The 25429-nt window shown below is 39.5% G+C and overlaps 1 protein-coding gene across 2 annotated transcripts; it reads left to right on the top strand.

Moving 5' to 3' along the window:
* The first annotated feature begins 1755 nt into the window (after positions 1-1755).
* On the top strand, positions 1756-24749 carry LOC6583751 (ras-associated and pleckstrin homology domains-containing protein 1). 2 transcript variants are annotated; one of them, XM_002009380.4, is made up of 4 exons: positions 1756-2550; positions 21070-22162; positions 22279-24653; positions 24714-24749. In XM_002009380.4, exons 1-3 carry the CDS (start codon positions 2419-2421, stop codon positions 24633-24635), a joined length of 3582 nt encoding a protein of 1193 aa, XP_002009416.2. In that variant the 5' UTR covers positions 1756-2418; the 3' UTR covers positions 24636-24653; positions 24714-24749. The 2 variants fall into 2 exon arrangements, with proteins under 2 accessions (XP_002009416.2, XP_015016878.1); XM_015161392.3 differs by lacking the exon at positions 1756-2550 and adding an exon at positions 5120-5211.
* Positions 24750-25429: the final 680 nt, after the last annotated feature.

The raw sequence follows: 25429 nt of genomic DNA, 5'->3' as shown, positions 1-25429 counted from the left end.
ATATGTTAAATGGATTCATTTGTTTAGACAATTTTTTAAATGCAACCATATTTTGTTGGCGCTGCATAACGGTTATCTAGGCAAAAAAAAACAAAAGGCAAAAAAAAAAAAAAAAAAAACGACAACTTATGAAACAAGTATAAAATAGTTTATGTTGTTAAATCACTTAAGATTCGATTCGTAAACTTCCGTTTCCGTCTCTGAAAATTCAGGAAACTCAAAACAACATCAGCCCAAACAAAATCAACTTACTATATAAATATATAGTTAAGCAGCAACTACAATTATAAAAAAAGAGCGTGTTTTTTACAAAAAGATAAAGATGAAAAAACAGAAGTGACAAAAAAACTGGAGCCCGAAGTCTTAGAGTTAAGAAAGAAAAAATGAAAAAAAAAAAAAAAAAAAAAAAACATGGACAGTTGAAAAATTGAAATCATAAATGTAAATAAGTAAATATAAACGGTATGATAATTAAAAACGTGACAAAAAATAAGATGATATTGCCTTTGTTAATAAACTTATTTGCAGAATTCAAATTCCAATGGATAGGTTAAAGCGCGCGCAAAGTCCATAATTTGATTGGCAGCACTGTAAGGGAGCAAGTGCGCTCCAATAGTAAAACTGCTTTAATTTTGACGACAAACAGTGGTGCCAAGTAACTATCAAGCAGGGATGCAGCGATTGCAGTTACAATTTTATCGTTCTATTCTGATTGCAGCTTCAAATTAGAATACCATTTATATTTTCTTAATAGAAAAAGAAATAGCGATAACATTGCTATTTAAAATTAATTGGCATGTAAAACCTGAATTAAATTTGTACTTAATCATTTATGTATGAATTAAACAAGGCTCAGCGTATCGGCTATATCATAACATTAACATCTATATCTATTACTGCTTTATAGGTATTTCATATTTGCACATAACATTTATAACAAATTTATGCGGGAATAATATTTGACGGTTACTTTTGATTAATTTATAAAAACGATATAGTAGTTTCTATCGATACATGACTTTGTCTTATTAGACCAATTCAAGCTTGACTTATTCTGTGAGCTCGTGGCTTTCGCAAGTTTTTAATTTCCTATACACAAATGGATAGAGTTTTCAAAAGTATCTTATTTACTATATTGAAAAAACGATTAGCTTACGATATCTATTTTGATAGCAGATACGATATCTTCGTGATATAAAATTATCTCAAAGTGTCTGCCATATCGATAGGTATCGCTGTGATATCAACATCCCCAGTTAACTGAAAAACGCACGACAAACAGAAGTTCGTGGAAATTACGCACGGGTGTTTTTTACGTAGCTCAATAGTACTATTTGTTTATTTTTTTCGGTTCTAACATAAATGATGCACACATGCATATGCAAATAGATTAAGTGTAATTTGTGTACAAATATAAATGCAATTCGAAATGATAGTTTTTAAGATGGATATCAAATGCAATCAGCGCAGCAGCAGCAGCCGAAGCAGCGGCAATGGCAACAACCACAACAACAACATCAACAAGGCTGACTGACTGACTACACCCAAAAACGCAACAAGAAAAAGCAGCAGCAGCACATAAAGGAAACAGTTGGAGGCGAGGAATAACAAAACGACAGGAAAAATGAAGTAAAAGCGACCAGCAGCAAACGGAACGGCACTTTAGTTGCAGTTGTAGTGGAGTACACACACACAAACGCACGCACAAACACAAGCAGTAATATACATGCACACAAACATACATAAATATACAAATAAAAGCAACATACAAAGAGACATTTGCATGCATGTGTGTGGGTGTAGCAGCCGCAGCAGCAGCAGCCCAGCTCCAGCGTACTAACTTCGTGCTCGTTCGGCAGTCGTCGTTTGTCTTTCGTTGTTGCTCGCTCGCTGGCTGGTTCATTCGTTCGTACGTTGTGTTCGCATGCTCGTTTAATCGTGTTGTTGGAGTAACAGCATCGCCTACGCAGCAGCAGCAATAGCGGCAACAACGACAGGCAAAGGAAGCGGTTTAAGAATGCATGGGCATGCACAAAGTACGATGCACGAATCACAAAACACGACAAATGCAAGGAACACAAGAGAAATGCAAATTTAACAGAAATTGAAATAAGTGCAACGGGTTTCCTATTCCAATTCCAATTGCAATCCCACATCGCATTGTAATTCAAAACGCAGTCGCAAATTTATGCCAAACTGATCAAAAGCGGGCGCGCGCGCGATATACATATATACGTATCAAGGTAAAGAGAGAGAGTGTGAGACTTGTAAAGAGTACGCTAAGGAAAAAATAAGAGGAGAGCGGACAAGCGCCGTTAAATCGGATCACGTCCATTTTAGCTACAGCTGCAGTTCCTTTGTTATTGGATTTGTTATACACCAATTGCTGCTCCTGCCTCCTGCTTGGGACGTCGTAATATGGATTGTGGTGCTCTTGCCGCGCAGCAGCAGCAACTGATACAACAACAGCTACAAAATACACAACAACAACATCTTCAACAGCACCCACGACAACAAAGTACGCTAAATTGCCTGGAAGCAACAACAAATGTAAGTTTACACGAACACTTACGTATATATGTACATATGTATGTATGTCCGTTTGGATGTATTTCTCTTTTACTTCCACTTCGCATTCGCCCCCACACACATACATATGCACATATAACCCGTTGCGCTGCGTTTCGGTGCCTGCGTCGTAGTCGACTACGCAGCCGTCAGCTGAGTTTGCTCTTCATGCAGTTTATTGGTTTTCTTATTAGATATTTTTCATATGAGTAACTTTGACGGCGACGCTGGCAGCGCTGTCGCAGTCGCGGCTGCAGCAATTGTCTTTAAATGCGTGTGGGCTGACAAGGGGGCGTGGCTATAAGCCATGTGCATAAATAATTTAATATTTCGATAGATAGTGTGTGTGTACGCTTGAGTAATAGGAGGAGAGGGGATTGGAAGGCAGGTACAAAGTGCATGCGTTCTTACTGTTTCGGCCAAATATGCAATACGGAAAAGTCAAAAGAGAAAGAAATAAAAATAAAATAAATTAATACAGGGCAACTAGGGAAACGAATGACTCAAAGACTAACCAACTGATGATTAATCTCTACTGTATCTGGCTAAAGAAATGCCCAAACAACAAAGCGCTTGCTCTGGGCAGGAAGTGCACTACTAAATACCCTGTAAAAAAGAGAATTGAAAATATGACATGGGATATGCAAGGAATAGTATTTAAAAAATTTCTAATATAAAAAAAATAATAATAATAAAAACAATCTAAAATTATAAAATATAATAAAAAATAAATATTAAATAAAGTAATATATTAAAAAAAAAAAAAAAAAAATAGATTAATTTAAAAAAAGTAATCATTATAATTTACAATTTTTGAAAAGTATGAATTAATAATTTTCTTTTCCTTATGAAAATGAAAACAATGAAGTTTATAAAGTAAGTTTTATAAATAAAGATTTTTTTAAAAATTCATTTAGTACATAGAAAAACAATATAGGGTATACCAGTAACAACCAACATAGCAATCAGAGTCGAGAAGTACCAACGCTTTAATTGCCGATTTGTACATGGTACGAACTTTTGGCCATTACTTTCACCGTGCATGATTCTAAAGCAAAAACAACACCAAAAAAAAAAAAAAAAACAACAACTACAAGGAATGACAGAAGTTCAAAAATGAAATTGTTTATATAAGGGCAATAATAAAAAAAAAAAGAGTGAAAAAGAAAGAAATGAACATACAAACAAAGCCAACAGCCGTTGGCGTTGAGGTATGAGTACTGCAACAACAACAACCGCAGCAACAACAACCGCAGCAACAACAACAACAAATGCCTGCAAGAGTAAGAAAGAGCAGAAAAAGGAGCCGCGAACAACAACGCACTCTGTTGCTTTTGCGTTCTTTGTTTTTGCCGCAGCGGTTAAATCTTTCTTTTGCCTTTTACCCCCCGCATGTCTTTTTTGTTGTTGTTTCTTTTCGTGTTTTGTTTTGCAGCTCTACGTGACTGCAATAAAATTTAACTGCAATTACGTGTCGCATGCTTTGTGTGTCGAAAATGGCCAAAATAAAAGAAGCAGAAGAAGCAAAAAGAAATAGCAATGGTCAAGATGTGAACGAGTAACATTGAATGCCTCAAGGATACGCACAGCATGCGGCAACCAAAAGTGCTGACAGACAGCTAACGGCACATTTCTGCCAAGTCCTTGTGTTGTGTGTTTTGGGTTTGTATTTTTGCGTGAGTAATTGTCAGTGCTGCCAATTTCAATTATATTGTCAGTGGGCAGCACTTTTTCTGTTGCTAAGGCACGAGAAGGTTACACATGAGGCAATTCTATTTCAATCTAAGAATGGTAGGCAAAAATATATGTATGTAATGCTTATTCAATTTGATAATGCTTTCAATTGTGTATAAATTCACGCGTTTAATGATGATTTAATGAAATGATTCAAAAATGAATTAAAATTTGATTCAGTCATGTGTAATTTCTTACGAGTAGTCATAATACATGTGACGTCACAGTCGTTACAGCAAATGGTGTTGTCGCATGCCATGCGTTACCTTCAGCGCTATCGCCATGCGTGAGAGCATGAGAGGGAGCGGATGAGCGAGCGAGCGAGCAAGCGAGTGAGCGAGGTTTATAGTGAGTGCGTCGCCGCCGTTGCTCGCATTTATCTTTCGGCCGATGCGCGCATGAGACGGGCGACAGCAGTGCACCGGATAAACGAAAACGGGGAAAATAATAGTTGTAAATTGTAATAAGCGCGCGCGGCGGCAATTAAAGGCGACAACTCAGTTCAAGTTAAAATTTTGTTATATTTTTTTTATTATGTCGCATTCAGACATATTCACACACATTTATACGCACTTTTATTGCGCCTTTTGTCGTGGTAATAACTTTTTGCTGTCGGTTCGGGCTTGTTGATTCCTTTTATTTTATATTTTTTGGATGTGGTTGTTTGTGCTGCGCGCTTTATTAAGTTCCTTCAACAACAAGAATAACAAAAGCAATTAGCTCCAGCTGCTTATGTTTATACAGAACACACAACTACAAACGCGCGTGTGAAATGCGGCAAATGAAGCAATAATTAAAAGTGCCTTTTTTAATTGAAGAGCAGAGAACTCGAACAACAAAAACAACAACAGTTACAGCAACAGCAGGGCTGCTGGCAATCGAAATCGAATTGACGTTTACATTGACGCGGTAAGAGCAACACACATATACACTCATACATAGAAGCATTCATTTGTTCCTGCAATACAACCCTCCTGACTGGACTGCCAAAAGCTCTAGCTAAGCAAGGCAGTGTGACAGAGAGAGGTGAAGTAAAAGAGAGCACAAGCAAGGCAGGGATAGAGATGAGTTGTTTGTTTTTGTTTTTGGCAGTTAATGTTAATGCGTTTCGCTTTTGTCTTATGTGAGCGTTTGCGTGTCTACGGGGGCGGCTGCACATCGACGTCAGTATTTCTTTTTTTTTTTTTTCCAATCCAAGCAATAATAGATGGTCGGGGGAGTACGCCCTGCCATATGCCTTATGCTTTTATTATTGTTTACTTCGTTTCATTTTGTGCCTTATCTTCATCGCTGTGCTCTTTACTATAAACCGCAGACTCCTACACCCGTAAAGTCTATCGGTGTGGTTGTGTGTGTAGTTTCATTCAACTTTTCTGCATGCGGCAGCGAATTTCGTTCGTGCTCGGATATGGCAACGCCGCGAAGTCTAGTCTCTTGTTTTGCCGGTTCCTGTATCTAATTCCTTTATTTTTGCAAGTCATATGGTAACGGTATGTGCGTCATTCTGCCCGCACCCGCATCCGCAGCTGCTGTAACGGCACCACCCGCATCAAACACGCTCTCCCTTTCTTTCTTCCTTGCTCCTTCCTATTTGTTGTTATTGGTGGTGTGGCCGTTTAATTGCTTCTGCACGTTCGTCAAATATTTGCTCAACTCTTTTTAATTATATTGCCCACTTCACACATACATGCACACATATGTAGCATTTACCATTTTACCCTTTCACACGCACGCGATTTAGAAGTAAATCGTTCAAGTGTGAGTTTTGGCATGTGGAGCAAGGAACACAGCGCACAGTGTGATATTTGTCATTGATTTGCAATGTAATTGCCGTAGAAGAAAATTGTTTAATTTAAACAATCTACAAAGAGACTGCACAACGAATAATTAAAGTAATTGCATATGATTAAACGCTCGTGATTAGTTTTTAAGTGGTAAGAAATTTAAACTTACATTAAAATTTAAAGCCCGATCTAAACTGAATCAGATATTGTATATCCCTTTTACTAATATAAAGCAGAACACAATGACAGAGATCTAAACACCATATATTTAGGGCTAGAAAATTCGAGAATAATAAATAACAACAATTACGGACAAACTCCACTTGAACTTTGTAATTGAATTTGTGTCTATTTTGTATTCTTTGGAGTGATTTTTATTGTAATGTACTTTAAGGGATTTTCCACGCCTATTTGATTGCATATACAAATATATATAGCCTTGCGGTGAACTTAATTGATGCTGCTTGCCCTGAACCGAAATGAACAAATATACAATCGTATGTGTTTCTTCGAACATATTTTTAGACTTCTAATGCATGTTCCTATTCTGTGCACAGACACAAGGCATTTAGACTTTTGTTCAATCCGATGTGCGTTTCGATTTATAATTTGTCTCGTATTCATATGAACTGATTTTTACTTCCCCTTATTTAAGTAGCACATTTCATAAGCTTTCGGGCATGAAATCGCCCACACAAGGCCATGCCTTGGCCCACTGTGCAGCGGAGGTTGCCAAAGCCCAGAAGTGAATTCGCTCAGTTGAGCGCATTTTGTTGTATTTTCGCCGGGCAATACGCGCAGCAGCCGCCGCAGTCTCTGTCTCAGTTGTGGTCGCTGTCGCAGTCGACGCAGCAGCAGCTACAGCACCCATATGACTTTTGCACATGGCTGTGGAGTTGCTGCGTTACGCTGTCGTCGTCATTTTTGTTGCTGTTGTTGGCTTTAGTGCTTTACTTTTTATGATTCTTATTACACGCTTTGCTGCTTATGGCAGGGCTTTGCGCTTGCCTTTGCCTTTGGCTTTGCGTTGCTTTTCTTTGCTTTGTGGACAACGACGCTGACTGCGCTAGTCTTTGAAATATTTATGCGGCTACTGCGGACGCGACATCTCTGCCGCTGTTCATTTGAATTTTTGTTGTAGTTGTAAATATTTTATTATCGCTTGTTTCCGTTTAGTAACCGAAATGGGGAAAAGTGTGTGCACACGCACAGCCAAACACACACACACACACTCACACGCACTCATCATAGTCACACACATGCATGCATACGCATACGCGTACATATTTAAAATTCTTTTGTCGCCATATTCATTTCGAAATTATGTACTTGGCTTGTTGCTTCACACGACGCTTCGTCGCGCATCGTCCCATCACTCCGCCGCGACTCCCCGCCAGCCATGTCAATTTAGCTATCTGTTTGTCCATCTATCGAGCTACATACGCTGACGCACACACACGCACACAAATGCATTTATGTACATTCGAACATGTTCCATTTCATTTCTTGCCATTCCATTTTTAAATTTACCGCTCCTCCCTCATTCCTTTTGTCACATCGCTGACCCTGTGCATTTCTTGTAATTTCATTTGTATTGGTGGGAGGAATAGAGCGGAAGAGCAAAAACAACAGCAACAACAATAACTGAACGACTTCTGCACATTGTCTTCACTTTCGCTCTTTCTCGCTCTGTCTCTCAATCTCTCTTATTACAAAATTAGCGCAATATTTTTACTATTTATTTTTAGCTGTGGTTTTTTTGATCGCCGCATTTTGTAAATTATATTTAAACACGATAATCTCTTCTTGCCCGTCGGATCGGATCTGTGCGATGCGGAATGAAACGGCTCTGTTACCAATGTGGGCGTGCAGTGACCTAATTTCTATAATAGATTGCATTTTGCTACAGCTCTCTCGCACGCACACAATTACACAGAAGCTAGCATCCACACACACACATACAGACATGCATATGCACACACATACTCATGTGTGTTTTTGCTGTTGGTTTTGGGATTATTGAGCGCATTGAACTCTGCGTAGTTTTTTGTGCTTTTATTTTGCCTGCTTTCTGGCTATTTAATCCGCTGCTGCTGCTGGCGACCATTGCAAACATTTTACGCTTTGGCATTTCCTGCCTGCCAAATGTTACATAAAATAAAAGAAGAAATAAACAGACAAAACCAAAAATGAAAACAGAAGAAACTGAAAAATGGCAAAATTGTCGCGCACATTTTTAATGGGCTTTATGGCGGCGTCTCTCGCTGTGGCCTTACAATCCGTTTCGTTTCTTCGTAGTATCTGTTCACATTTCGTTTCGTTCCTGTTGCCCATTCGATGTCGCATTTGTGTGTTCCCAGGCTGCCTTTTTTTTTTCGCTAATTAAGTGCAGCACTTGACTTCGTCAAATATCGCAATAAACATGAAACAAATTGAGAGCACGCACTCACACACAGGCATATTATTTGTCTGTCTGTCTGTGTCTGTGTGCGTGTATGATTGCTCAGTTGTATTTTGTAGAACATGTACATATGTATGTATGTATGTATAATTTATATGGTGTTTTAGCACATTTGGTGTTCCGCATTCCACGCCCAATTGCCGCTTTTCTATGCGATTCCAAAAACCGAGTGAACTATTTATGAGAATTTTATTTTGGAGAAAATCTAGCTTCCAGTTTGATTTGTACAGTGAACGCTCGATAAGCTAATAAATTAAATAGATTTGAATAAAAATAGAAAATATTGAAATATATGAGTTACAGAACTTGAGATGTTTTGGTCTCTAGAATTTTTGTTGAGAATTTCGAGTATTATCAAGTATTTGATGTTCCATATGTGCATCTGTATTTCGAATCAATTCGTTTCGATTTATGTTTCATTTCCACATATTTCATATGCGTTTGTTAACTTTGGGTACGAATCGTTATGCATTTTTCATTTGGCCTGTTTTTCAATTTTTCAGTTTTTATGGCTTTTTGCGTAAAAATGCTGACTCAGACGACGATTCATTTGCTGTGTTGCTGTTCTTATGTTTTTTGTTTTGTGTAACAGAAGCAGTCACACACCGCCCCAAACGAAATGCCTCCCCTGTTTCGCTCGTCTAACAACAACGACAGCAACAACAACAACAACAACTACGAAAACAACGAAATTTGATTGAGCTGCAATAAAAATTTGTCAGTGTGGCAATAAAAGTAGAAGCAGAAGGGCAAAGAGGGCAGGCAGAGTCGAAGGCGGAGGCAATGCGACCGACCGGCTTTCTACTGGAGCATATAATCATATGTTTTTATTTCATTATATATAATTTTCTTTGATATGATTTATAATGTGGCTGCAGGCGCGCGCACTAGAGCAGCACACGAAAATGGGGCTTGAAAATGTTTATAACAAATGTGCTCTCGCCCTCTCCCTCTCACTCTCGCTCACTAAATCAACAAGTTGATTGATGATGCGCCCAAAAATTCATTAACTTAAAATTTGAGAGCTGCATATGTAATATTTGTAGTGTATATGTATAGATGTGCATGTCTCTCTCTCTCTCTCTCTCTCTCTTTTTATATATTTATATATTTAACCCCTAAGACAGCAGCACGTTTTTCTTTCTATATCAAATTTCACATTACGCATTTGCCGGCTGTTTCGACTGACTGAATGGACTGGCCTATCTCTACAACAACTCGATTACACTGACAGAAAACATGATTTTCGAATTGTTTAGTGTTCGCTAGGCAATATAAATATGTGTTTGTCTCTTTCTGTTTAGGTAATACAAGAAAAATATACATAGTCTATTTTATGTCATTTTTTATGATTTCTGGCTTTTTGATACTCCATAAAACTGAGACATAAAACCTTGTTTTAAATATAGTTTAATAAGCTTTTTTTAAAGATATTTTGTGGGGGAGTTTTAATAGCCTCGAAAAATGAAATCTATCCGTAAATCTCAATCAATGTATTAGCAAGCAATGATTCAGCTAGTTAGTCAGTCCATTAATAGGTCGTCAAGATAATACCTATTGAATCATTAATCAGGCAATCAATCAATAAGTTGATTAACTGTGTAATCAGTCGGGCAGGCCTTGAGTTTATTCAGAACAGTTGGCAGCTTGGTTAGCTAATCTGTTAACAATCAATCAATTGATTCAATTAGTGCTGAGTAGTTCAATCAGCAACTGAATTTGTCAATCGGTTGATCAATCAGCAGTAACTAATCTGTTTGTTAGCCGTTCTGTCAATCAATCACACAATTTGTTGGTCAGTCAGTCAGTCAGCTAGCAATCAATCAATTGATTCAATCAAGTATCAATCAGCAAATTATGTTGTGCATCAGATAACAAACTCAATCAAAATCGATCAAGCATTCCATGTATGTAATATCTCAGTCAGTCAATCAGTTCATCGATCAGCTAATTAAGAATCAATCAATTGATTCAATCAGCCATTGCCGCTGTCTTTCAGTTAATCAATCAGCACTTGTTCAATCAATCTCTCAGTTATGTAATGACAGTTCAAGCAATCAATCAATCTGTTTTTCAGTACATAAATCAAGCAGTTTATCGCTCGGTCTGTACCTATCAGTTGTTTAGTTACTCAATAAATCAATCAGCCAGTCAATCAATGAGTTTGCCCAGCTGATTTGCTTTGTTTAGACAAACAATTTTAGATGGCTCGATATATGAGTCAGAATTTCTAATAGTGTAGACAGCTCAGAGGGCTGTACCCACACATCAGCAGGGGGTGAAAGGGGGAGAAAGAGAGAGACAGGGAGATAGAGAGACAGAGAGAGATAGACAATGAAAGACACTCAAACAAAAAGACAATTCAGAACGCATCTGCTTGGCCACTTGTGACGTTGATGACGACAAGAAGGATGACGCTTATCTTGATCTCATAATCAGCAAACGAGGGAGACAGAGAGAGAGAGAGAGCAAGAGCAAGAGCAAGAGAGGGAGAATGACAGAATGAGAGAGAAAAGGAAACTCGAATGTGCGTCATTTAACCATTTTTGGGTGTGCACGAGACGTCGCTTGCTGCTGCTGCTTTGTCTGAGTCCAAGTGGCAGGTGCAACACGCAGCCGGTGCCGCTGCTGCCCCTTGTGTAGACACTCCTCGAGTGACTCCCTACTTAAGCATGATGCGTTACATAAAGAGTGAGTGAGAGAGAGAGAGGGGAAGAAAAAAACACCTTGCCCCGATTTGTTGCCTGGCCACGCGTCGCTGTGCAACAGGAAGAGCTGAAGGAAAAAACAGCCCCTAAAAAAAAGGTAAAGCGAACCCGATTCCGTTTGATGAAACCAAAGATTGTGCTGCAGATTTCTTTAGCAGATATATAGCCATATACAAATATATATGCATATATATATATATATATATATATCTTCTTCTTCTTCTTTGTATAGTTGGTTCTTAAGGGGCAGCGACAGATGTTTTTTTTTAAATTTCGGCAAGGGTCGCTCGCTTGGTCGCGTGTTGCTTTTAATGCGTGTTTTCTTTCTTGTTTGTCCATTCACTTTGCTCGGTTTGCTTTTGAGCACGCTTCAAGCGGGAGATTGCCCCCAAAAACAAATAAAAAATAAAAAAAAAAAAAGAAAAGAAAGAAAAGAAATGAATAATCAATGCAACTTTTACAGCTGTTCACAGTTGAGATTTGAAGACAGTTTCAGATCCTTAGGGCGATATGAAAGAATTGAAGATTATTTGTAACAAAATCGTTATGAAATTTCTTAGAGATGAATAGCTTAAATATACAATATGATATTTGAGATATATGTATAATCTATGATATAATATCCTGTGCTCGTTAATCTTTTGATCTCAAATGAAATTTGATATATTGTGTAATTATATTATATTTGATATTACATCAAATCTTCAGCTGTTTTTCAACTTTGACATTGAATTCTATTTCAAAAGATTAAAATTCTGTTGTTTTTATTCGATTTCTATGGCTTTGTTTGTTGTTGTTGATTAGGAAACGGCGCACTTGGCCTGTTTTACAATTAAGCTGCTTAACGAACCAGCATATATGTATATGTATTGTATATATGTGTGTGCATACATATACATATATTGTATATCAGCATTGGGAAGTTTGAATTGGAAATTTGAATAGCGTTGAGCTTTACGAGCGACAAATTCGCAAAAGAAATAGCTTGGGATTCGCTTAATAAGGCAGTGTGTGACCATCAAATACTAAATTTTATGTATTCATTTAGTATTACCTTTATTTGCTTGTTTTTATGTATACCCTAGCATTTCGGGGAATTACAGTCTGGTCACGCGTGGTGCGACAAAGCAAATGGAGAGGTATATGTAAATATTCCTTGAAGATATCATTGGATTGAAGCCTTGCTTTCACTCGGCTAAGTGAATTGCGATTGAATTTGATTTGATTTGTATATACATACATATGTAAATATGTATATACTGATGGTTTCGATATCGCCTAATTTAAGATTTAGAAAAAACAAAAATTGAGGGGATAAACTCATGAATTGGAAAAACTGACTAAATTATATTATTATATTTTATTATATATGTATATTTAGATGTTGATACCAAGTTTTTTTTTTCTACAATCTATCATCACACTAATAAAATATTGTATACATATAAATACACGTTTCAGTGAAATTTGAAATGAGGAATATTATTATGTTTTCTATACTTATTATGTATTTATTATATATGACATAATATAATTTATATAGTTGTATTATTATTGTGACATATTATTTCATATTTTGATATTATACTATTTTTCATTCCATTATATTATTATATCATAATGAACCCATAGGTCTGAGCTGTGTTAGAGTATTTCTGCTTTGTCTTTGCTATCACAACATTTGTGTTTTTCTGTTTTCTTTTTCAATTTTCTAATATTTTTGGCTTTATTATTATTATGATGGCTATAGTTGTTGGCTCTGTTGTTGTTGTTGTTGTTGATATTTTTATTAATTGTCTACGGAAGTTGCTGTAAATGTGCGCAAACATGAAAATATTTTATGCTTTATTTTATATATACTTATATATATATATACATGCACATATATATATATATATATATATATATATATATATATATATATATATATATATATATGTATATGCAGAGGAAGCGCGAGCCATTGGCCTAGCTGAGTCAGGTGCCACCAGCTCACTCGACCTCTATCTCTCGCTCCCCCCCTCTCTCTCTCTCTCTCTCTCTCCCCCCCCCACTCTCTCACTGTGACAATGCAGATGACGTCATTTGGCAAAACAGTTGGCGTTAATTGAAGTATTGTTGTTGTTGTTGTTGTTCTTGTTGTAGCTCTGGCTGTGGCTGTGGCTGTGGCTTAGTTAATGACAGCATTTACTTAGTTAAGTTTTAGTATGATTATGCCATCTAGTTTGAGTTCGTTTCGCGTTCAAGTAATTACAGTTAGAATTGCAACTTGCTTTTAGCAATTAGCTAATAGTGAAACACCTGCCCTGCTGCCACCCACTCGAAATTAGTTCAAGTTTTCTGAAGGTCATGAGTCGACTTGACTCAGATGATCCGCAAGCATGCCACCATGCCACCATGCCACCATGCCACATGCAACATAGAATATGCTACAGCAATTGTCGAGATTGTGTTAATGTAGGCCTATCCCAAATATTTCCGGTACTCGCCCTAGGCTTGCAGCTCTGGAGACCTGCGAGGTGAGCAACATTGGAAACAAAAAAGAAGAGCAATTTCATGTTTCATTAACATTAAGTTTTATTTGTTTGTTTTTTCCAGCTCTTTATGTAGCATTAATTTAGCTATTTGGCACACCTGCTTACATTCCCTAAAGGTGTTTATTTGCTTAGCCTGAAGCCATGGCAAATGGGAGTATGTGTGTGACAGGCAGTAGTAGTAGGCGTGGCAGATCCCATGAAGTATGTATTAGGGCAAAGAGCTGAGTCGATCTAGTCATGTGCAAACTTACCATTTCTCTCGATAACACATTCTTAGTGCTTGTTATCGATATTAATCGATTATTTACTTCATAGATGCCTACTGTGACTTTTTAACTATCTTTCACTGCACTACCTGAACTTGCAAATACTAGTTCCATTTATGTAGATGTCATTGTCATGCTCTACAAATTTGATTAAAAAGTGCAGCTCTAACAAAAGCTTTGCAACAATTCATTTCCCATTGTATGGAAAATGTAGTTCATGCCAGTCCATGCAGCTCAAGTGCAGCGCGTGCTTATGTGTCTATATATTTGTATAAGTGTGTGTGTGAGTGTGCATTTTTCATTTATCATGTTACTATGTATACAAGAATCGTAGAATGATTCAAAAAGCAACTAAGCGCAGTATTCAGGGTATCTACTAGTCGAGTACTCCCGCTGCTGTACGGGTATTAATTTGTATTACAATAGAATTTTCTGTTTATATGAATATGCATATAAAGCAAGCTTTTATTTATTTTTCTAGTCTTTATTTGTAATCGTTTTAAGCAATCGACTCTCAGTTTATTTAGACTATCAATGGAGCCATTGGAACCATTTGAGAATTATATGTTTATTGAACAGAAAATCCAATGCACTGTAAGCAGTTTCTAGTTGCAATTTCCCACGTATTTATATATGACTGATATTTAGATATCTTAACTGACTTGACTTACAATTTCATCTATATTTCTATATTTAAACGTATGTATATCTTGTTTATCGCCTGGAAATGCAATCAGAAATGTAAAGCTCACCAATTGGATTTAGATATTGAACGCTTTGATATCGTAGAGCTTTGTTTAGAGTTTATTCTGTCAATGTGTCGAGTGGGGGGGGGGGGGGGGGTTGGTACTGACTTCACGTGACTACAGACAGTTTCCTCTCATATTTCACACATTTGAAACGAAATTCGGAAACAGCTGTGTCTCAGATAAATAAAGAAATAATATGCTATACCAAAATATTTATATAGGTTGAGGCAGTTCATATCAGTGGGGAAGGTCGCAGTTGGTCGCTATTGTGAATGGGTTTTAGTGTGAAGTAAAGGCGATTGAAACAACTGTTATGTGTACTATAATTGAATCAGAGAATCAATGGCCAATCCATTATCAACTAGCTATAATTAGAGTCTCTAAGCATTGAAACAAGATCACGATCGAAGGTGAGCAACTGCTTAGAAGTACAGGTAAATGGGAGCAAGAATTCTACTCAATGATCGCAACTGATCATAATCATTGAACAATAAATAGCAACAAAAATCACAATAGATCGAATGATCTTAAAGTTAAGATATATTTGAGTTCAAAGTTCTCTTTGCTTTCTCTTCTACGACTTGACCGAGAATATCAAGTGAGAAAAAAGGCCAGACATGTAAAAGTGCATTAGCATTGGCATTAGCATTACCATTGTTATTGTTGCTGTAATTGTAGTTGTTGCTGTAGTTGTTGTCGCTTGAGTACACCTAAGCCCCGCAAATGGATCTACCTGAAGAGCCGCGCCAGCCAGCCAGCTACAGCAGCAGAGCAGGCATCATATGAACTATGCAAATAGCAGATCGTAAACCAACAAGAGATCACAGCAGCGACACGACTTCAGTGTGTGTGTGTGTGTCAGTGTCTGCGTCTGTGTATACCCTATAAGAAGAAGCGGCAGCTGCAGGGGGGAGGGGGGCAGCGAAGCGCTATGCAAATGCAACTAGTCATCTCTCGAGTTCCATTGAACTGAGCAACTAAATGAGTTTAGTAATTGTAAATGTGGGGTATGCCAGTTGCAGAGATACTCTATAGATAATACTACATAAAATACTGTATATAGAGTACTACATATAAATAATACATATAATACTGAATATTATACATATATATATATATACATAATACATATATATACAGTCGAGTCTCGATTATGTGGACCCCGCTAAATCGAAAATCGCGATAAATCGAAAACTATTCTATCCCTTGAACCAAATTCGTTCTCAATAATTCTCGATTATTCGAATTTCTGTGTAAATCGCAAAAAAAAAAAAACTGATCCCCTTGCCATTTCGATGTATTGGGACTCCACTGTAATTTTACCAGCTATAATCTGTATTGTATGGATAATGGAGAAATATCGTCGCTGCCTCAAGTTTATGACCTCTAAGCAAGACTAGACTATGTGAGCTCAGTTTTTATACGAGTTAGGGGCTAAATTTGGCATAAAACTGTTGATGTTGTTTATCAAAATAAGATTCATACCGGTTATATCATTAAGAAATGTATATAATATGTACATATATAACTTATAGCTAAGACAATTAGCAAGTTCATTTGGTTTCATGCAGCTCAAACCAAATCATTTCTAGATATGTATATATGTATTGAGCATATATGACTTTTTTTTATATGATTGTAGATAACATAAAATTCTCATGTTAGAGTGTAGATTGATTAGTGAACCTTTTTGACATGGATGCTAATGAATAAGCAAATATAATGTGTAAACTTTATTATTATAAAATAAGCTTTGTTTGGGAAAATTTAAAGGAAGAAAAAGAATTATAAAAAAAAGGTGTTACCAAGAGAATATAAATAAATAAAAAAAATATGTATATTTATATATATATTAATAAAAAATATTGATAATTTGTTAATTAAAAAAAATACAGAAAAAATAAATTTAAAAAATTAAATAAACAAATTTTAAAAGTTAATCAATAAAAAAATGAATAAATAAAAATAATTTAAAAATAAGTAAATAAATAAATAAATGCAAAAAGGCAATAAAATACAAAATAATAATAATAAAATAAATACAAAAATAATTATATATATATATAAAAAAAACTAACTAAAACTATAAATAATAATTAAAAATCAAATTAATAAATATATAAATAAAATTAATAAAAAATTAAAGCACGTGCATATATGCTTTATGCATTGTTATAGTATCGTTCTTTATATACATATACACATTTTTATAGTCTCATTATAACAATATTGCATTGCTTATATCATTATTGTTCACTTAGCTAGGGTAACATCAAGTCTAATACTTTTTGCTAGACTTGGTTGTTGTTAGCGCATTTGGTGTTTGTCAATGCGGCTCAATTAGAATAGCCTGCTGTTGCCGCTGTTGTTCCTTTTGTTGTTGTTGTTGTTGCTGTCATTGAACTTTGAACAAAACGCATGGGAAGCCAGCAGCAACAACAGCAACAGCAACAGCAGCAGCAGCAACAGCAACAGCAGCAGCAGCAGCAGCAGCAACAGCAGCAGCAGCAACAGCAGCAGGGTCGCAGTCGGAGCTGGGGTTGTGCATGCCACACAAAATTAAAGTTTTGGTAATGGCAATAGTCGAAGGCACACACGCACACACACTCACATAGTTGCACACACATACAGAGACACACTCTCTCTGTTTATAGCACACTTGAACCCATAAATCAACGCAGTCGTCCAAGCAATCCATTGTGAGGCGACCTCGTGGCCCCTTTACCCTCACTTGCCCACTTGTGCACTTATCCCCCTTTATAGAGTATATATACATATACATATATAAACATTTATATATATACTATACTGTACACATATTTGTATCTGTATTCTGTATTCTTTTGGATTTTATCAGCTGTTGTGCCAGCAGCAGCAGCAGCAACAACAACAACTTTAGTTGCCCTTCGTGCAGCAATGCGCCACTGGAAAGAGAGACGGAGATAGAGAGGGAGAGAGATAAAGATAAAGAGAGATGGTCAGTCAATCATTCAGTCAATCATGGCTTGTCAGCAAGTGCCAATTACCGCTAAGCCTTCAAAAATCTTTGTGACTCACTCGACCATTGAAAGCCGCCTGGTGAGACGCAATCCCTCTCTCTATTTCTCTCTGTCTCTCTCTTTCTCTCTGTCAGCAGTTGTCAGTTACCTGTTAACTCTACACGTCAAGCGGTAAATCACAACAAACCTTCGACTGTTGCATTAGATGTTAGCCTGCGTGAGAGTGTGTTCGTGTGTGTGTATGTGTGTGTTGGTGCTAGAGAAGTTTTCAAGTTTATTAGTTAACCAACACTGGACAAAGTTGAAGTTCAAGCAGCAGCAGCTAAAGGCAAAGTCTTAAGATTGTTCCAAGTATTTACTATACAATTAACTATAACTATAAAGCGAGACTGATAAGTCAGCAGTTTTAAAGGTTATTTATGGGATTACAATGGGTTATGTGATATATATGTATATAAACTTTGAAGTTTTACTGTTGTTGATAATAGATTGCTTGGAATGAATATGTAAATGATGCATTATTATTGAAGTCAACATTAATTAATAATACAAATATAAACATAAAATTTAAATAAAAAAAAAAAATCTATAGGTAATCTCTGTTAAAAATAAACTTATTTTAAATACAATTATAAAAAAAAAAAAATAAATAAAAAGCTTTTTTTTTTTTTTTTTTTTTTTTTTTTTAATAATTCTATTTGAAATCGACTTATTTTTAACAGAGATTACCTATAGATTTACATTTGTATATGTCAATTGATGTAGAAATTATAATTAGGAACAGTAATCATAGTAATCTTGCTGCTTCAATTAGATATCACTGCTGCTTTACTTCCCCATATATATTAACATACCATTATCATAGTTATTTCATCTGGAAATTGAACGTACAATTTGTAGCTTGCATTTACATTTAAGTCTATAGCTGAAATGGATTTGAACTTTCCGACTGGAGTCGACTATATAATTGCAATAAAATATTAAGTCACTTGACTTGACTAAGCCACAACAACAACAACTACTACTTGAGAATTGTATATTTGTATTTGTTGAAGAGTTGGTTCTAGTGTTTGGAATTCTAAGATTGTATATTATGTGATTTCAAAGAAAAACTTGCAGCTGTATAAATATTTATTATAATTATATTGCTGTTTCTCTGACTATTGTTATGTTAGTTGTCGTTGTTGTTGTTGTTGTTGTAATGTGACGTGACACAAATGGAGTCAGTTTAAATCGGAGTTGTGTCTTTAGCTCCTGCCAGACGCTCAACTTCCTCTCGCAGCGCACTCTCTCTCCCTCTCTCGCTACCTCGATTCTTCTCTCTCGCTCTGGCTAGCTGCCAGTTGCAGTCGTTAGTACGTGACTTATGTCTTGAAGAATTACTTAACACTTGCCAACTCTGGCAGTGACAACAACAACAACAACAACAATAATAATAATAGCAACAAATGCTAAGCGACAACTTTAGGCGATAAAACGCGCTCAACTATCAGCAACAGCAGCGGCGACGTTGACTGCGACGGCGACGTTGACTGCGACTTTAGTTGGAATAATGCCAATCGACAAAGTGGGATGAAAGGGGGCGGGTTAGCGGTTAGTGGAGCGAGGGGGAGAAGTGCTTGGCTTGCGCTAAGGGGTGCAGCGGCTTAGCTTTGATTATTATTGTTGTTGTCGCTGCTGCTGCAACGGAAATGTGTAACGTGTTTGACTGCAAAAAAGAAAAAGAGAGAGACAGAGAGAGAGAGAGAGGGAAGAAAAAAAAAATAGCTTGCGTCGATGCGATTCGATTGGAAGTCGCCGTCAATGCGCTGCTTGCAGCTGCGATTGAGCTGCGATCGACAATGGGGCACGTACCAACTGGGCGAACGCTGATTATGGCCAACAGCTGTTGCTTAACGAGTGGGCCAGCGTGTGGCGGAGGCGTGGCAGCCCATTGTTGTTGCAGGCAGGCGCTTCAATTAAGCACATCAAATTCGTGCGCCACAACTGTCACTGTCAATTCTCTCTTGTTCTCTCTCTCTCTCTCTCTCTCTCTCTTCCTCTGTCTCTGTCTCTCTGCCTCTCTCTTGTCTTCTCTTGGTTTGCATTTGGTTTGCCTTTCAGCGCCTTCAGTTGCATAAATCCAACTCCCTGTTTTGTTGGCAATTTCGATTCGATATATATCTATTCTGTCTCTATATTTTTATTGGACTTATATAGTGCAACTAGTCTAGACTATCATCGTATAGATAGTCCACATTAATAACAATCTTTAAAGCTATTTTAAACTACATTCCAGTTGCAACTTCAACAATTTACCTGTTGATTAAAATGTGAACAGTTATGTTTCGATATAAATTCCTCAGAATAGTGATACGAGGTAAACTCGGTTTAATGAGTGGGGCATACATGGATGTGAAGAGAAAATTGATGTTACCCAAAACACTTAAAGGTTCACTTTTTAGAAATAAAAGTAAAAAGTAATCAAAAATTTCGAATTTATATTAAAAAAAAAATTTTTTTTTAAATTGATAAAGAACCTAAAAAAAAAATATATAAAATAAATAAATAAAATACAAAAAAATTAAATTAAATAAAAAATAAATAAATAAAATACAAAAAATTAAATTAAATAAAAATAAATAAATAATAAGCATATAAAAAACAAATAAAAATATATGCGAAATTATTTAAAGAATACATACATAAGATAATAATAAAAAAGTAAATAAAATAAATAAAACAAAGTATAAAAAATTAAAATAAAATAAAATGAATAATAAATAAGTAATAAAAAGAAAAAGTTATATACAAAATTAATTAAAAATTCATACAAATAAAAAAAATAAATAATATTTATATATGTAAGTAAAAATATGCAAGTAACTCCCAAATAGAAAACTATGAAAATTTTAAAAATAATTATAGATAAAGTAATAGACAACAGAAACTAAAAAAAAATACGAAAACGAACAAATGTAATGAAAGTAAAAAAGTGGACAGAAAGCAAAATAATATACAAATATGATATACACCAAAGAACTCATGAAAAAAAAAAAGAAATACAAATAAAAATAAAAAAGTACTTAAAAATTAAATAAATAGACAGCAAATGTTTGGGAAATAAAGATTGTAAAGAGATTTGTTAAACAATTGAAATGGCAAAATGAAAATAGCGAAAATAGGGATAACTCTCTGGGGGCTTCCTTATAATATAGAATTTACTATTTGCATTTGATTCATTAAAGTCTAATCTCGAGTTTGACTTTTGTTTCTCTCTGCAGATTATTCAGCTAACAAGCCAGGGGATCATCGTTGGCGGCGTAGCCAGCGACGGATCAGAGTCAATTGGTGGCTTAGGAGCAGGAGCAGGATCAGGAGGAGGAGGAGGAGGAGGAGGTGCTGGTGTGGGCAGTGGGAGTCCACAGCACAAGTTGCTGGGCATTGGGGATAGTACGAGCGGCGCTGGCGCCGTCAAACTGCGCAAGCACAGCGAACGTTCGACGCCGGACGCCAAGACGCACGCCTCCTATCGCATCTCCATGGCCAATCTGGAGGATACACAAGAGTCCGAACTGGATCTGATACTCGGCGAGCTGAGCTTGCTCGAGGCGCAGATTAGCTACGGCGAGGCGAGCTTTCTGCCTGGCGTGGCAGCTGGCCAAGCGCCAGGCGCTGTTCAAAGTGGTGCAGGTGTTGCCTCACCGCCGCCACCGCCGCCGCCGGCATTGGCCTCCGTTTCAGCGGCCTCGTCGCGCACACACTCACGCACAAATAGCAGCATATCTGGGGATGTGAGCACCACATCGTCCTCGTCGGGCATATCCGAGAATGGCAATGGGACTGGTGGCATGGCCGGTGGTGCCGGTGGCGTTGTCATCGGCGGACTCTCCACTGGCCACATGACCATGGGAATCACGCTGGGCGTTGTCACGCCCCGTGAGCCACGCACTGAGTCGCCCGACAATGATTCGGCCTTCAGTGACACCGTTTCGCTGCTCTCCAGCGAGTCGTCCGCCTCGTCCAACACCTCGATGCAGCAGCAACAGCAACAACAACAACAACAGCAGCAGCAACAGCAACAGTTGCTGCTGCAACAACAGAAGCTGCACCTGCAGCAGCAGCAGCAGCTGCATCAGCATCCGCTGCAGTCCTCGACGAAGGCGGCCAAGATTCAGCTGGCCCTGCACAAGCTGGAGAGCGCGCCCATCAGGCGCCTCTTCGTGAAGGCCTTCACGGCGGACGGGGCATCCAAGTCGTTGCTGGTGGATGAGCGCATGGGCTGCGGCCTTGTGACGCGCCTGCTCGCGGACAAGAATCATGTCCAGATGCAGCCCACGTGGGCGCTGATCGAGCACCTGGGCGACCTGCAAATGGGTAAGTTTGAAGGCGAGCTGAGGTGATATATCCCATCTCTCTCTCTCTCTCTCTCTCTCTCTTTCCCCCGCTCCCTCAATGGAGATCTCGATGAATAACATATTTCCCTTCCGTAGAGCGCCTGTTTGAGGATCATGAACTACTGGTGGATAATCTGATGACGTGGAACTCGGATGCGGGCAATCGCGTGCTCTTCCAGCAGCGGCCGGACAAGGTGGCGCTCTATCAGCGGCCGGAGCTGTATTTGCCGGGGCCACAGATGGCGCCGGGCTGCCAGCACGACGAGCAGACGCGTCACATGCTGCTGGAGGAGTTCTTTGAGACGCAGGCCCAGCTGCAGCTGGACGGGCCGCTCTACATGAAGGCCGATCCGAAGAAGGCCTGGAAGCGTCATCATTTCGTCCTGCGCCCCTCCGGCCTCTACTACTTCCCCAAGGAGAAGACGAAGAACACGCGCGATCTCGCCTGCCTGACCGTCTTCAGCGGCCACAACGTCTACACGGGCATCAATTGGCGCAAGAAGTATAAATCGCCAACGGATTACACGTTCGGCTTCAAGGCCGCCAACGACTCGTCGCTGGGCAAGTCGTGCCGTTCCCTGAAGATGCTGTGCGCCGAGGATGGGGCCACGCTGGATCGCTGGCTGACGGCCATACGGATCTGTAAATATGGCAAGCAGCTGTGGCACAGCCACAAGCTGCTCATGGAGGAGCTGTGCTCGGGCAGCGCTGGCGGCACTGCGTCCGGCGTTGGCGTTGGCGGCAGCTTTGCCGCCTCGATGCGCAGCGAGTCGATAAGCAGCATCTCGTCGGCGGTGCCATCACAATGTGGCAGCGTGTCATCGGCCATTAGCAGCATGTCGAACTCGAGCAGTGGCCGCATCTCGCGCGCCTCCAGCTCCAGCTCCAGCGGCTGCCTGTCGGATGAGAACAATGCCTTCGACTCGGAGTTCACGACCGGCACCATAAAGCGCAAGCCCTCCATGAAGCCCAATCTGCCGCTAACGACAATGACGCGCCAGCTGAAGGAGGTAGGCGAAATCACGACCGGACCAGTTGCCGTGGCCACGGCAGCAGCTGGCGCCGGTGGTGGCGGTGGTGTTGGCGACTCGGCTGCCTCGCCAGAGCGCAGCGGCACGCTGACCCGCCGGCACAGTCGTCGCAAATCGCAGGAGAGCAACGGCAGCAGCGGTGGCACGCTGAAGCGTCGCCCGGTGGTGCCGGTGAATGCGTCTGTGAAGCGGGATGTGATTGCATCCGTGTCGGGGTCAATGGCAAACGATGGCAATTCGTCGTCGTCATCGAATTCGACGCCGACGCCAACGCCCAGCATTTGTGCCAAGCCGCCGCCCGGACTGAGCGATGTGGAGCTGATGTGCTCATCGACGTTGTCGCTGGACTCGCTGCCGCCACCGCCGCCGCCGCCCGCTCTGCATGCCGACGAACAGGATGTGTATGGGTCGCAGCTGTCGTTGGCCTCGCTGCCGCCACCGCCGCCGCCCGAGGAGGTGCTCGCCTATGCGGAGCCCACCTCACCACTGACGCCCACGCCCATGTCCATGTCCATGGCCATGGCCATGTCGATGGGCATGGTCATGCCCAATAGCAATGGCACACTGCCGCCGGCGGTGCCCGCCAAGCCCATCAAGCCAGCTGTGAAGCAGACGCTGAAGGCAGCGCCGCCCTACAAGGCGCCGCCCGACTACGTGGGACCAGCTGCGGCCCAGTTGCCGCCGCCGCCGCCGCCCGTTCAGAAGAAGGTCTCCTTTGCCGACTCGCCGGTGCTGCTGCGGCGCAAGATGTGCTCCCCGGAGCCCCAGCTGCCCCTACGCTCGCCAAGCACAACGCTCAGCAGCGGCTCGGGCAGCAGCATTGGCTATCCGTCGCAGTCGCAGCCGATTTACTCGCCCGGTCCGCTGCTGCCGCCGCGCAGTGATCTGTCCCGGCTGTCCGGCTGCAGTCAGAATGGCAGCGATGTGGTCACATCGCCGAAGCGCCTGCAAGAGTCTGCCTCGAATCCGCCGCGTGACTTCCTCAAGGATCTGCAGCGTGTGATGCGCAAGAAGTGGCAGGTGGCACAGAAGTGCAAACTGGAGCCGGCGACCACGCCGCACGAGGTGCTCGGCTTCCGTGACTTCAACAATGAGGATCTCCTGGCGGCCCACAATTTGAACTCGGGCGCCAACAGCTCGCACTACTATCGCGAGACGGCGAACGTGAGCCACTGGGTGCAGGAGCACTACGAGTATGCGCACAACGAGTACGCGCTCTACGAGAACGTTCATGCCCAGAGCAATGGGGCGGCACCAACGGCGATGGGCGGTGCTGGCGCAACTATGGTGGATGCAGCTGGTCCGCCGCCAGTGCCGCCGCCAGCCGCTGTGGCCGATGCAGCTGCGGCGCTGCGCAAAAAGCGTCCGCCGCCGCCGCCACCAAAACGCAGTGATTCGACGCATCTAACGCATCGTGTCTAGAGTTATAGCGCCAAGGCAGTGAGTAGAGGAATCTTTAGGTGCATTCAGAGCCAAACTAACATCACTCTCTCTCTGCAGCTGTCTACTATTGGCGTCGCAATGATCCTGCAACAACAACAACAACAACAACAATTTCTACGTGTCTAAACTTAAGTGCAAAAACAAATTCCTAACTATGAGCAAGAGAGAAACGAAAAGAACCCTAACATACTAGTGCATAAGTCTGAGGGGGCGGCGACACGCCCACTTCTCAAGTATTATATTCAGTTGAGCTTGTTAAATTATTATTTTCCCGTGTGTGTGTGTGCGGCAAAACTCTCGCTCGAAATGTTTATAAATTTATAAACCATATATACCTATATGCATACATACATACATACATATATACACTGCCCTAAACGTTATCACAAATTCAAAGCAAAATCTATTTTTATTTTAACACTATTCTTTCATAAATTATAAATTTAATTGTGCCCAATGCTTAGCGTTAATCAATGAGCATTACTTTTATAGAATACATTTAGTTTATATCAATATTGTTATTCTTATTTTTTGTTATTTTAAAATTGATCATTATGATTTTTTTTTGTATTTCAATATATTTTTTTTTTCGATTTTATTTTTTGTTTATATTTGTATATTATATGATTTACTTTGATTATTATTTGTAAAAACATTTATAAATTATTATTATTGTTTTTTTTTTTTTTTCATCTAATATTTTATTATTAGCGAATGTGAAAGATATTTAAATATCGAATCCTTACAAATGATCTTACTATTATTATATTCTT

The sequence above is a fragment of the Drosophila mojavensis genome, unplaced genomic scaffold (assembly GCF_018153725.1).
Source record: "Drosophila mojavensis isolate 15081-1352.22 unplaced genomic scaffold, ASM1815372v1 contig_136, whole genome shotgun sequence".
NCBI lineage: Eukaryota > Metazoa > Arthropoda > Insecta > Diptera > Drosophilidae > Drosophila > Drosophila mojavensis.
The sequence above is the reverse complement of the archived record's forward strand: the minus strand, read 5'-3'. Positions and strand labels throughout refer to the sequence as shown.